Source organism: Microplitis mediator, chromosome 2 (genome assembly GCF_029852145.1).
Source record: "Microplitis mediator isolate UGA2020A chromosome 2, iyMicMedi2.1, whole genome shotgun sequence".
Classification (NCBI taxonomy): Eukaryota; Metazoa; Arthropoda; class Insecta; order Hymenoptera; family Braconidae; genus Microplitis; species Microplitis mediator.
The window spans coordinates 7,253,321-7,266,216 of NC_079970.1; the positions used below are offsets into that span (position 1 = coordinate 7,253,321).

The 12,896-nt window shown below is 26.8% G+C and overlaps 1 protein-coding gene and 1 long non-coding RNA gene across 13 annotated transcripts in view; one reads left to right on the forward strand and one right to left on the reverse strand.

Annotated features, from left to right (window-relative positions):
* The window catches only part of LOC130663587 (PDF receptor), a 42,398-nt gene that overhangs the window by 12,425 nt on the left and 17,077 nt on the right, over window positions 1–12,896 (forward strand). For 7 of the 12 annotated variants that reach the window (XM_057462891.1, XM_057462880.1, XM_057462886.1 and 4 more), the window contains 3 exons: window positions 615–685; window positions 1,761–2,350; window positions 2,495–2,602. In XM_057462891.1, coding sequence (XP_057318874.1) covers window positions 2,269–2,350; window positions 2,495–2,602 — 190 coding nt within the window. In that variant the 5' untranslated portion in view covers window positions 615–685; window positions 1,761–2,268. The remainder of the gene's footprint in view (window positions 1–614; window positions 686–1,760; window positions 2,351–2,494; window positions 2,603–12,896) is intronic. The other 5 variants (XM_057462887.1, XM_057462883.1, XM_057462888.1 and 2 more) reach the window with 3 other exon arrangements.
* On the reverse strand, window positions 2,192–9,655 carry LOC130663588 (uncharacterized). The gene is made up of 3 exons (XR_008989222.1): window positions 9,601–9,655; window positions 2,865–3,252; window positions 2,192–2,774 (listed from the first exon to the last, which is right to left on the reverse strand). It is a non-coding gene; the product is annotated as an uncharacterized LOC130663588 (long non-coding RNA).

A 12,896-nucleotide genomic window follows, 5' to 3' on the forward strand; every position in this document is an offset into this window, starting at 1 on the left:
TTTGATTTTGAAGAATTTTGTTTTATTTTCTGAAAATCATAAAATTTATCCCGTTCCAGAACTTGAAAAATTATATTTTAGTTTTCTCTAGTTGTCTATATAGTAAAAAAAGAAATTTTTTTTTATTTCCTTAGTTCGATATTTTTTTATTATTTTCATTTTTATATTCTTGAAAAGTTTTGCGTAGTTTTGATCTAGTTTTCGAAGTTTCATTATGTACTCTTTTATAACATACTTCTTTGAAAAATGAAGAATTAGTTCTTTATTTATATTGAGTATAAATTTTAAAAATAAAAATTCATATATTTAAATTCAAGTAATTTTTATTTCACATGTTTATAAAATAAAGAAAAAACTTTCTTTTATTTAATATTTCCAATCTTTTTGAAAGCCTGTTCAATGTCCAGTTGAAAAGAAATTCGATCGATACTTTAATCTACTCCCATCTGCATTCATGCGAAAGATTTGATCTGAAAAATATATTCTTTTATTTATCATCTCATAGGCATTTGTTTATAGCAATGATAATATTAATAATAATAATAATAATTTTTTTTAACCATAGCTATGAAATATATAATTTTTTAAAATAACTAGAAATTTTATTTTTCTAGTAGTTGCTGATATTCACTCATTGATACCTGACTTGGAGTGATTTAAATTAATTGAACAGCTGGAATTCATCGTGAGTTGATTACTTGAGAGCTAAAATCTGTTATAAGAAAAATTTATTATGACCTTTCAAATATACACGGAGAAAAATGTTGGCTCGAAACCTACCAATATTTATTATGCTGTCGACAAAACTTGAAACAGGAAGGGAAGCATCCAAAAAATTATTATGCTCATACGATAAATTATTATGCTGTATCATAATTCTTACTACGCGCGAGACACTTATCGATTAGATTTAATAACAATTACTTCCATACATTATAATAATTGTGATGCGGCATAATAATTTTTCATAAGAGCATAATAATTTTTTGGATGCTTCCCTTCCTGTTTAAAGTTTGGTCGACAGCATAATAAAAATTGCTAGGTTTTGAGCCAACATTTTTCTCCGTGTATTTTTTTTAAATGATGTTATACATTACACAATAAAAAACGAATCGTCAAAGTGTAAAAAGAAGCAAGTGTTAAATTTCTGAGTGTTGAATTTTTAACCCTTTTGGGTGTCAATTTAACACACAGTATTTATTTTATTTGTTAGAATTTATATAAAATAGACTCAATTATAAATAATAATAACTTTATTTAATTAAATGAAAAAAACTCCTAATGACAGAAAAGACAGAATGACAGATAGATAAAAACAAAGAATAAATAAATTAAACAAAAACAATAAAAACAAAAGATTGTTTTCTTCGTCGTCGTTCTTCTCGCTCTTATATTAATTATTATTTTTAACATTATTTGAACTGTCGCAATCGATTGATTTTTTAACATCTAAAAATATTATTCTATACGAAAGTAACACTTTTTATATGTGACTGTAAAATCAACACACAAAATATGTTAAAAATAATCTCGACCATTACAAAAAAATTCTTGTAAAATTTTTTACTTTTTTAACACATACGTTTGTGACTTCTTCAACACTCATGACATTTTAAAATAACATATAAATAAGTGTAAAACGTTCGTTTTACACACGATGAGAGTTGGTTTTGACGAATCCTTTTTTACTGTGATATATTATTATTATTATTATTATTATTATTATTATTATTATTATTATTATTTTTTTTTAATTTTAGATTTAATTTGTCATCATGCAAAGAAAGAAAAATGAAAAAAAAGAAAAAAATTTAAAGCTTATAATTAAAAATTTCATATAATTTAATCTATTATACCGATACCGATGAATTTAATAAATAAATATGAATGGTAAAGGTATCATGGTTAAAATATCAACAAACTTTTTCCATAATATAAAAATAAAGAAGAAAATATCTGAAATTTGATTCACTTTTAAACTTCTTACAACTTTAGATGAACGAAGTTAATTGCGTGAATGAATTATCGCATTAGTGAATAAAATTTTACTAGAGCAGAAAGTTCAACAAAAAAAAAACGCTAATAATAATCATAAAACTGAGCAGAGTTAAATGTCGAGAAAAAATTAAGCGCGGGCAAAAAATATTTATGAAGCGTGAATTGATGGAAAAAATCCTACCGCATGGGAAAAATTCATACGTTTGAAATGTGAGAAAAAATACGAATAAAAAAATTATTAGAAAAAACAATAAACCAAAATAAAAAAGGATGTCGGATTTCTCGGATGCTAATAACAATACAAAAGAACTTTGCGGGCTTCAGCATCACAACTTTAGTATTCCCGATGGAGGTAAAATTTTATAAAATCTAAAATTTACGAATGTTCATAAACTTCATGATTTATTTTATATTTTTTTCATTTTTTCAAATTAATTAGTATTTTGTACGGATCATTTTTCGTCTCAAACATTAATATAAAATTATTTAATATTAGAAATTTGGTGCAGTTGGGTTTGGGATTCAATTCTCTGTTGGCCTCCGATAAAAGCTTCGTCCACTGTTACACAAAGATGCCCATTAGCCAACGGAATCGACACAACCAGTAAGTATTTCCCCATTTTTTTGTTTTATTCGTTCATAAATAATTATCGTCGATCAATATTTAAATTGAAGCGATCATTATAATTTCTTACTCAATTTACCGCAATTGCTTGGCATAAACATTTCTATTCATCGCTAGTGTTCTTCATTTTTTATTCCTGTTGCTCGATTCACTGAAGTGTAAAAAAAAGTTATATTTTAATAAAATAATGCAGTATTGTAAAAATTTCAACAACTTCTCAAGGAAATACTCAAAGCCATACCCAGTTTTTTCTTTGAATTTCTATTAAATGAAATTATTTGCATAACTAGAAAGTTTTTTTATTCCTTCAAAGGTACATTTGTAAAGCTAAAATTCTGGATTTTCAAAGTATTCTTGTTTTAAAGAATTTTACAACAATTCACATGTAAATATGTTGAGCTTTTTGAAGTTAAAAATTTTTCTCATTTCATTCAAGTGAATCATTCAAGTTGATTATACGTCAGGTGGCAATAATTTTTTATACATAGTAGACTATGTTATAGTGTATGATATTAAAAATTCCATAGAAAAGATCAAATAGTACAAGTCAGTGAATATATATGTATATATATTCTCGTTTTTTTTGCAATGTATTGTCAGTTAAAGTGCCGGGTAGTTCTGAAGAAAACCTTTTGAAACAAAATTATATAACATAAAATAATTGTATTTTAATAATATATATGTATGTATCGATATCCAGTTCATTTTCTTATAAAAATTAAAGCAAAAAATTTTGATAACAAAACTTAAGTTGTTTCTTTGGCTCATTTTGTAAATACACAGAAAAAAATGATTTCTTGACGCAAAAAATTTTTACTTGCCCCTAGAAATTTTTTGCAATATAAATTGAAAACTAAACTTTTCTTAGGGCAAAAAAAAAGTTTTTATGGTGAAAATAAATTTCTTGCGCCAAGAAATTCTTTTTTTCGTGTACGTTTTACTGTGGTGAAATATAAAAGCCTATTGAAGTTTACCTCATAGCAATGTTAGGTTGCTTTCCTGTATCTAGTATAGCAAAACGAAAAAAAAAATATGAAACATTCACTCCGGGCAGAATTCCAAAAAAATTCAATCTCAAATATCTTGACGAACATTGCAGTAAAAGTGTACATTTAGCAATCATCATGGCTTACCGCAAACGATGCTCCAGTTTTACTGCATGTTAGAAAATTCTATTGGTGCCAATCTACATTTTATTCATTAAGAGCTTTTTATATTGAAATGAAATAAATAATTGAATTATCGATGAAAATTTTGAGATGTATTTGATTTGAATTTAGTACATTGCATGAGGGAACCATTTGTGAATTTTTTTTTTTTTTTATGAAAATACATATTTCCTAATCTATATTAAACTACTTCTATAGAATGTACTATATATACAGATACTTCCGTCAGTTTCGCTGAGTGACAGCGGAATTTGCGCACTGTAATTTTTTATATGATGAAGTTAAAAATTTATTTATAAACACCAAACAAGTCTCGAAAAAGTCATTAATTTTTCAATTAATTAATGAAGTTTTTTATTTCGTTCAAGATCAGCTTCTAGTTTCACAGGAAATTCGTTGAAAAATAAGCTAATCACGGAAAAATATCAGTCCTCAGATTTTAGACAAGTTCGATTTTCTTACCTATTTGTCTGAAAAATTCGACTTTCGATCCATCAAATCCTGTAGAAAAGTCGCTAATAAAACTTCTCTTCGTTCATTAGTATCAACTTTTTCATGATAAATGTATAATGTGATTATTTTTCAGTTTAAAAAAAAAAAAATTGCGACTAACGTAATGCTTTATCATATTTCGGTTCAATTAAAACAAATAAAAGAATTTATGTGAATAGTGCGATAACTAAACAGAAATTTTGATGACTTTATAAATTAAAAATAATTGTTATTTTTAGGATATAAAAGAACAATTTTTTTCTAAAGTATACTTATAATAAAAAAAAATTTTCATTAGCGACGATGTCTTGCTTTTTTTGTCGAACTTTCTCAAACTCCTATAGATACAATACCTCTACAATACATTATAGCGTCTATATATAAAAACTATAGATTATTTGAAAGGATCTCTATTGTAGACGAAAACTTTATAAATTTTCATCGAAACATTATGACCGATAGAGGGATATATTTTTTTAAAATTAAAATATTGATTAAAATTTTTGTTTAAAAAAATTTAGTAACCTACATTATGTTATTTAAAATTATTAAAAGCTTTCCTCAATTTTTTCGCAAGAACAAATCTGTATAAATCTTGTAGAGTTTATTATAAGCATTGAGAAAAAAAAATACTTGCTGTGAACTACCGTCAATTCGCTCAAACGAGACGTCTTTCACTCGAAATTCAGCGTCGTTGAGCCAACGGCGACTTTTATAAGATAACTGAGTCTAGTTTGCTTTTTTTTCCTCAGTGTGCCAAATTATAAGTGTCTTCAAAAAATCAATTTACATCTAATTAGTGTTAATAATCATACATTAATTATTAACACTTAAAACGAAGTGTATGATCGAAATTAACACGGTTGCCAAATAACATTGAAACATCATAAGCAATCGATAGATATTCAATACACCGTTAAACATATTTTATGTGACTTAAACACATTTGGTTTTAAAGTGAATATTCAAAATCAATTGGATCATTTGTTAAAATAGTAACATTATAATATTGATTGATGGGCTTTTACTGATTTTCAATATCGCACAGTTTAATCGCGAAGCTTAGTAAGTCTTCTTTTACCATCGCTTTGTTCTAATTGAATTTTATTTTTTATTTTTATTATAGACTGTAATACATTTTAAGAGCTGATTAAAAAGTCACCTTTTCTTTGACAGGAAAATTTTCTGTACTATCCCTGCTTAAAAAATCCGATAGATTCTTATAGCTGTATATATAATGTCCTATACTTAACTATATCACTTCTCATAGAGCTCATTAATTCTTATAAAATCTCTATGGAAATCTATGAGAATCTATTGGATTCTATGAGATTTTCTAAACAGGGACCCGATTGAACATGATCAGTTGAAATTCACATCTTTGCAAAATGAAACACTTTTCGAAACTTATAAATCTTATTAATAAAGTCTTCATTTTGCCGTTTTAGTTAGAGCAAACTTACTCAATGTAATGGATAATATATGGGGCATTCCACGCCAAATCAACCACTTTGGAATTTGACCCCTTTAATTTGGCTGAAAATTTTTTCTCTTTTTCTACCCTATCAAAAATGTTTCTCATAATTTTTTCAAATTTTTTCACCCAACCGAAAAAAAGTTATAAATTTTTGAAAAAAATGGCTTTTTTTATTTTAAATAGCTATAACTTGTTCAAAATTCGACTGATTGGAACGTTTTTTTTTTCAAAATTTTTGTTTTTAAATGTACTTTTTGAAAAAAAATACAAAAAAATTATTGCAACCTATTTTCATTGTTTTTTTGTAGATTTTTAGAAAAAATCAAAAATTTTTCGATGTTTACCATTTTTGATTTTTGATTTTTTTTTTTTATATGAAACTTTGACATTTTCTCCAGATCCTCAAATTTTTTCAGAGTGATGTTTTTTCGATTTATATTTTTTTTTTCCAATTGAAAAAAAAAATTATTTACAACTAGCCTTATTTCTCATAACACCATGCTTAAAATTTTTGAGAGTGCTCAGAAAATTTTCAAATTTGGAAAAAAAAATAAAAACAATAAATTTAAATGGTAATGTTCGAAATAATTTGAATTTTGTTCGAAAAATCAAGTTTAAAAATAGAAGGACCTTCTGAATAATTTTTTTGTATTTTTTTCTGAAAACTACATTTAAAAACGAAGAAAATGAAAAAAAAAAGTTTTCGTTTGGGCCATTTTTGGACAGATGCTGGCAATTCAAAAAAAAATTCTTTTAACCATAAAACAATGAGTGTAGAAGGAATTTTTTTGAATTGCCAGCATCTGTCCAAAAATGGCCCAAACGAAAACTTTTTTTTTTCATTTTCTTCATTTTTAAATGTAGTTTTCAGAAAAAAATACAAAAAAATTATTCAGAAGGTCCTTCTATTTTTAAACTTGATTTTTCGAACAAAATTCAAATTATTTCGAACATTACCATTTAAATTTATTGTTTTTATTTTTTTTTCCAAATTTGAAAATTTTCTGAGCACTCTCAAAAATTTTAAGCATGGTGTTATGAGAAATAAGGCTAGTTGTAAATAATTTTTTTTTTCAATTGGAAAAAAAAAATATAAATCGAAAAAACATCACTCTGAAAAAATTTGAGGATCTGGAGAAAATGTCAAAGTTTCATATAAAAAAAAAAAATCAAAAATCAAAAATGGTAAACATCGAAAAATTTTTGATTTTTTCTAAAAATCTACAAAAAAACAATGAAAATAGGTTGCAATAATTTTTTTGTATTTTTTTTCAAAAAGTACATTTAAAAACAAAAATTTTGAAAAAAAAAACGTTCCAATCAGTCGAATTTTGAACAAGTTATAGCTATTTAAAATAAAAAAAGCCATTTTTTTCAAAAATTTATAACTTTTTTTCGGTTGGGTGAAAAAATTTGAAAAAATTATGAGAAACATTTTTGATAGGGTAGAAAAAGAGAAAAAATTTTCAGCCAAATTAAAGGGGTCAAATTCCAAAGTGGTTGATTTGGCGTGGAATGCCCCATATATATTAGGGTGTTTCTTATTTAGGCGATATTTTTTTTTTCTGTCCTACCTGAAAAACTAACAATTTATAGAACAAAAAAAATATTCCCGCTTGAAAAAAAATTCTAAGTCAATTAGGGGCTTAGCGCATCAAAAAATTCGATTTCCCATTTAAATAACATGGGAAGAAAAATTTTTTTTAGTTTGGAATTTTTCACCTCGGCAATGGCTCATTGTACGAATAAGCCCAGCATAATTTTTGTCGGGAATTTAAAGCTCTACAAAAAAAGTCTCTTATTATTTTTTGATAAATCCATCTGTTTAAAAGTTATTGGACCTCGAAGTCAAGTTAGAGTCAATTTCGAGATCTTTTTACTTTTCCGGCGAAACTATCAGACTTATCATAAAATGCCATAGAATCTTTTTTGTAGACAATTTTATTTCCTACAAATTATCTCTGATAAATTTTTTTGAAATTCTGCATTGTTTTCTAGATATTTTCATTTTGATGCCAAGCTCTTAAAATCGATCAGAACTCTATTATTTTAAAAGCTTGGCACTATATATATATATATAGGGGACGGGGGGTTAAAATGGGGTAGGGTGGGCAAAACGGGATACCCCCAAAACTTTATAGAAAACAAATTTTTACTTCTAAGGCTTTTTAATAAAAAGAATATTTAGGGTATTTTTGAGTCCTCGAAAATTTAGTATTTTTTTAAGCACCGTTTTGCCTCCCTCTCTCCTATATATTATAAACGTGTGACTAAATTAACTAAATTTAGATTTTGTATGTATTCGATAGCCTCCAAATGAAAACTTATGGAACATACTCTGTATCAAACTATATCAGCATACGATGAATTGTTGACTAAACTTTGGAGTTTATATAATATTTGAGTTTATGTATCAACATAAAATCCCTATGTAAAACTCAGTTACTTATCTAACTAAATTCAAAAATTTATTCACGACTATAATACTAACTACGTTACGAAAACTAATTAAATTGTTATATGAGAATTTGTTGTAAATAAATGAATAATAACAATGAATTTAGTAACTATCTGTTCAACGAAATACTTCATATACAGTTATTCAGTTAATTATAGATTTAATATTTAGTATATTTAATTAAAACCAATTGTGTTTAACTGCATTGATTAAACGAACAATAAATTTCTTGATTTCATTGAATGAATATTTATTTAATTAACATTTTATGCTAACGTAATTTTAATTAAATATCGATCCTATGTCATCTTTTATGAACAAATAAAAATATGTTGACATAAAAGGAAATATCTATGCAAGTTATTTTTTGAATGAAGAAGTTACAAAATCTCTTTTGTAGTATTTCTTTTTGAAAAATGAAATTGAAAGCCTCAATGATTGACACTATAGGAAATGCACATTACAATTAAATTATTATGCCTAATAATAATAATGGATCAATTTAATTAACATAATTTATTATTTGATGCTTCTGTTAATTTAATTAGTCGTAAATAAATGTGAAGCATTTTATATAACCACTCAAATTAACTAATTATTATTGACTCAAAATATAATCACTATACATGTGCACCGTAAAAAATTTTTGGTGTGAAAATGGTCCCCGAGGAAATTCCACTGTCTCCTCGGTGTGAATTGACAATGTGAAATATCAAGCGGTGTACTTTTAACGGTATGAATGTTTTCTTTAACACCGTTCGGTGTTATTAGCTCAAATATTGCCCCATAATGTTATCTGTAGTTAGAAATTTTCAATAATTTACTAAAAAATTTTGAGTCCGCGATGTGAATGAGTTGGTGTTAAAATTTTCAACATTGCCAACGGTGTAAATGTATAAGTTATTTATTTAAAACTCTCCATTATTTTGACACTAGGCATTTAATTTTTATTTTATAATAATTTACACCGATAATAATAATGGTATACTAGTGCTGCCACCTATATATCATTGGATAATTTTTAACTACAGATAATATTATCGGACAATATTTGAGGTAATAACACCGCAAGGTGTGAAAGAAAACATTCATACCGTGTTAAAAGTACACCTTTTGATATTTCACACCAAGAAAATTTCACACCAAGTAGACCATGTAATGTCCTTGGGAACTATTTTCACACCAAAAATTTTTTACAAAATATAAAAATATGTGTCTTTTTCAAATGTTGACAGAAGTTAAATAAAAAATCGACCAAATTAGTGTTAATAATTTGGCCCTTTACTTGATGTCTGATAGTAAATTTCTCATGTGTTTAACACTAAGTATTATATATTGTCCTGAATGACCAAGATTTATTAAAAAAAAAAAAAAAACTTACTTTAAAAACTGTATTATTTTGATCAGCGACATAAATATGCATGCATGGAAAATCATAAAACATACAAACATCAGAGTAAATATTCAACCCTCATCATTATTTATTTTACTGTTTATTATTTTTTTGTGCGTAGTTACCGTATTTTTTTTTCTTTCAAAACAATAAATATTTCTATATTTTTTCTAGTAAAAAAAAAAATATTGTCATTTAATTATTTGCAAATTAAAGCATTTTAGTATGCTTCAAACAGAGGTGTGTAAATATACACATATATATATTCACGATAAATAACTAAAATGCACATAAAATTTATTTAAATACACATGTATACACCCACTCTAAGAATGAATTAGTGAAATTCACTTCGAATCAGTGAGTGGTCATTATTTCTCCAGTTATAAGTATATATATGTATATATATACCATTAATTCAACTAGTGGTATACTTATAGCTGGTTCTTAGTGCATATTCACTAATTCGCAGTGAATTTCACTAATTCATTTTTAGAGAGTACGTTCCATAAAAGTTTTAATTGCGGATTCCTGTGTTCTATATAGTTATATTTATAATTTCTAAAATGTTAATTTCTCTGTATTTTTATATGTAAATTACATAATAAAAATAATATTCTGAAAGCTTGTATTTCGATGACAAAATATTACATAACTGCTCAGTGATCCATAAACATACCGACGTCATCACAATGAAATGAGTTGTGATTCAAGAGAGGAACATTTACGGAAAGTACTGAAGTTCGGAAGCTCTTAAATACTACTCGTATTTGAGATTGAATCAAAAGGAAGGGGTCGGTTTTTGCTCGCTCATTCATGTACATAACAAGTACAAGATATATCTGCATGCAGTCAAGGTCATATTCCGAGACATTCCGTAGAAATTGGAAAAAAGTAGTTGCCAGGGAAACAAAACGTTTCCTCTATAACTGTTTCTATCAAACGTATATTGACTTGCTAACTATTATATACAAAACTTATCATATGTACAGTACTTTATATATACATATATTTAATTTTGTTTTACATTTTTTCTTTCATCTTTTCATTTGCTTGTTTTCTTATATCTTTTCTTTTTGTTCTTTATCTACAGCATCATTTCGCGAAATTTGTTCTCAAACAAAAAATATAAAGAAGAAAGATGATGATGATGATGATAATAATATAGTAAGAAGAACCACGTAGTCGTGTGATTTGTGCTCGACAAGTGGATGTCTTTTGTGTTTATCATTATTCATATGCTGCTTTCTTCTCCTTTGTGTACTAAAAATCTTTAGTATTTCGTCACTTGACTTTATTATTACCTTTTTTTTGCAACACTATAATGCGACACTAATTTTATAAATCGATGAAAAAAAAAGGTTATTTTTAGGGGTGTGCGAATATTCGAATTTGCGAATTATTCGTCTCGAATCGAATAATTCGAATGACTCGAACTATTCGAAATGTTCGAATAGTTCGAATTTTTCGAATAATTTGAATTCAAACCAAATAATAAACTAATTATTAAATTAAAGAAGAATTTGTATTTGTCGTAATTTTCAACATTTTTGACTTCCCTCTAAGAAAATTGTAAATTTTCAAAAATTCGGGAAGTTAATGGTTTCAGTCCGATTTTCGAAAATCGAATTTCTAAGAGATCTTGCAGACTGACTGATATGGAAAATTAAAAAAAATTTTGCCGTGTAGCATATTTTATTTAATTTATGTAGAATTTTCGAATCAAAATACAAAATTTACCTTTTCATTCCGGATATGACCGGATGACACTTTTCTTACAATAAAATTTTTATTATTTTAGTAACGAGTTCTATGAAAAAAATATTCAAATTGAGTCAAATACACCCGAACAAGACAACTTTTCCATTGAAATCGATTAATTTAAGAGCACAAGACAATTATTCGAATAATTCGAACTATTCAAATTATTCGAATATTCGATTCGAATAATATTCGCACAACCCTATTTATTTTTATACAATATCTTCTAAAAAATTCATTTTTAATGTTAATGTTAATTTTTTTGATCTGTACATCGACTTAAATCTCAAGTACTTCATTATATAGAGCTTAAAAATACTTGTATTAAGTGACACTTTAAATAAATCGTTATCCGTTTGAGTCAAGTGAAATAGGAAAAGAAAAAAAAAAAAATAGAAAGTGATAAGCAATTGACTTTTTTTGCACCCAAGTTTTTTCCATGATTTACATGATAATACAAAGTTAGAATTGAAAAAAATTTCTAAGCCTAAAGTCGCTGAGTCACCTGAATATATAATAATTTTTCTTTTTTAACTTTTTCTTTACTTATACTTATGTATAGATATATCTTGTGAAATTTTTTAAAATTCACTCGGAAGGAAAGAGTCGGTCGTGTTGCCATTGACGTTCCGTTCATGAATCTGCATTACGAACATTCCCTACTCGACCCATTTTGCTACAAGCCGCTCCGATTGTTTGATAGTGCACGATTTCTCATTCTTCGTTCTACGAAATATATATATATATAGTTCAAATTGTCATCATAATTTCAGAATGTTCACTCATTACTTTTTGCGAAATCAAAATTTCACATCAAAATTATTCTTGTGGCACCAATCCACATGCTTACATAAACAATGTTGTATACTACATGTTACACTTCTGGCGGATCCGAATTACGGCAATATACGGTAATTCATCGTAGATGTGCATCAAGCCTACAGTATTTTACCGCAAAAGTACGGTACTTCACCGTAAACGCGCGGGTTTACTGTAAAATTACGGTATTGTACCGTATAAGGGGAGGATTGTACTGCGGTTGCAATGTTTACGTTTAAAATGTCGCAACTTTCCGTAAAATGCCGAAAATTACCGCTCACTGCTGTAAACTACCGTAAAATGCGGCAAATTTGATGGAACAATGCCGTATTTTACTGCAAGCTACGGTAATTAGGATATTACTGTAATTTACGGTAAATTTCGTAACTCACGGTAATTCTGATCCGCCAGGTAACTGTAACTGTAACCTTCAAAAGTAATAATGCTTTCAATATTGCACATAGGCGGTATTCTGATCATACAGCACGTAAGATTCGTATCTACCGTAAAATATGGAATATCATGGTTAAAGACGTATAAGACCTAATATAGTTGCAGGAATTTTCTATAAAATACCGAATTTTTTGCCGTAATATACCTTAAAATACGATGTGATACTGCAAAGTTTTACGATTAAGCGCGGTAAAAATACGGTATCTTGTGGTAAAGTACCAGAGCTTACGGTAAAGTACGGTGATTTACCA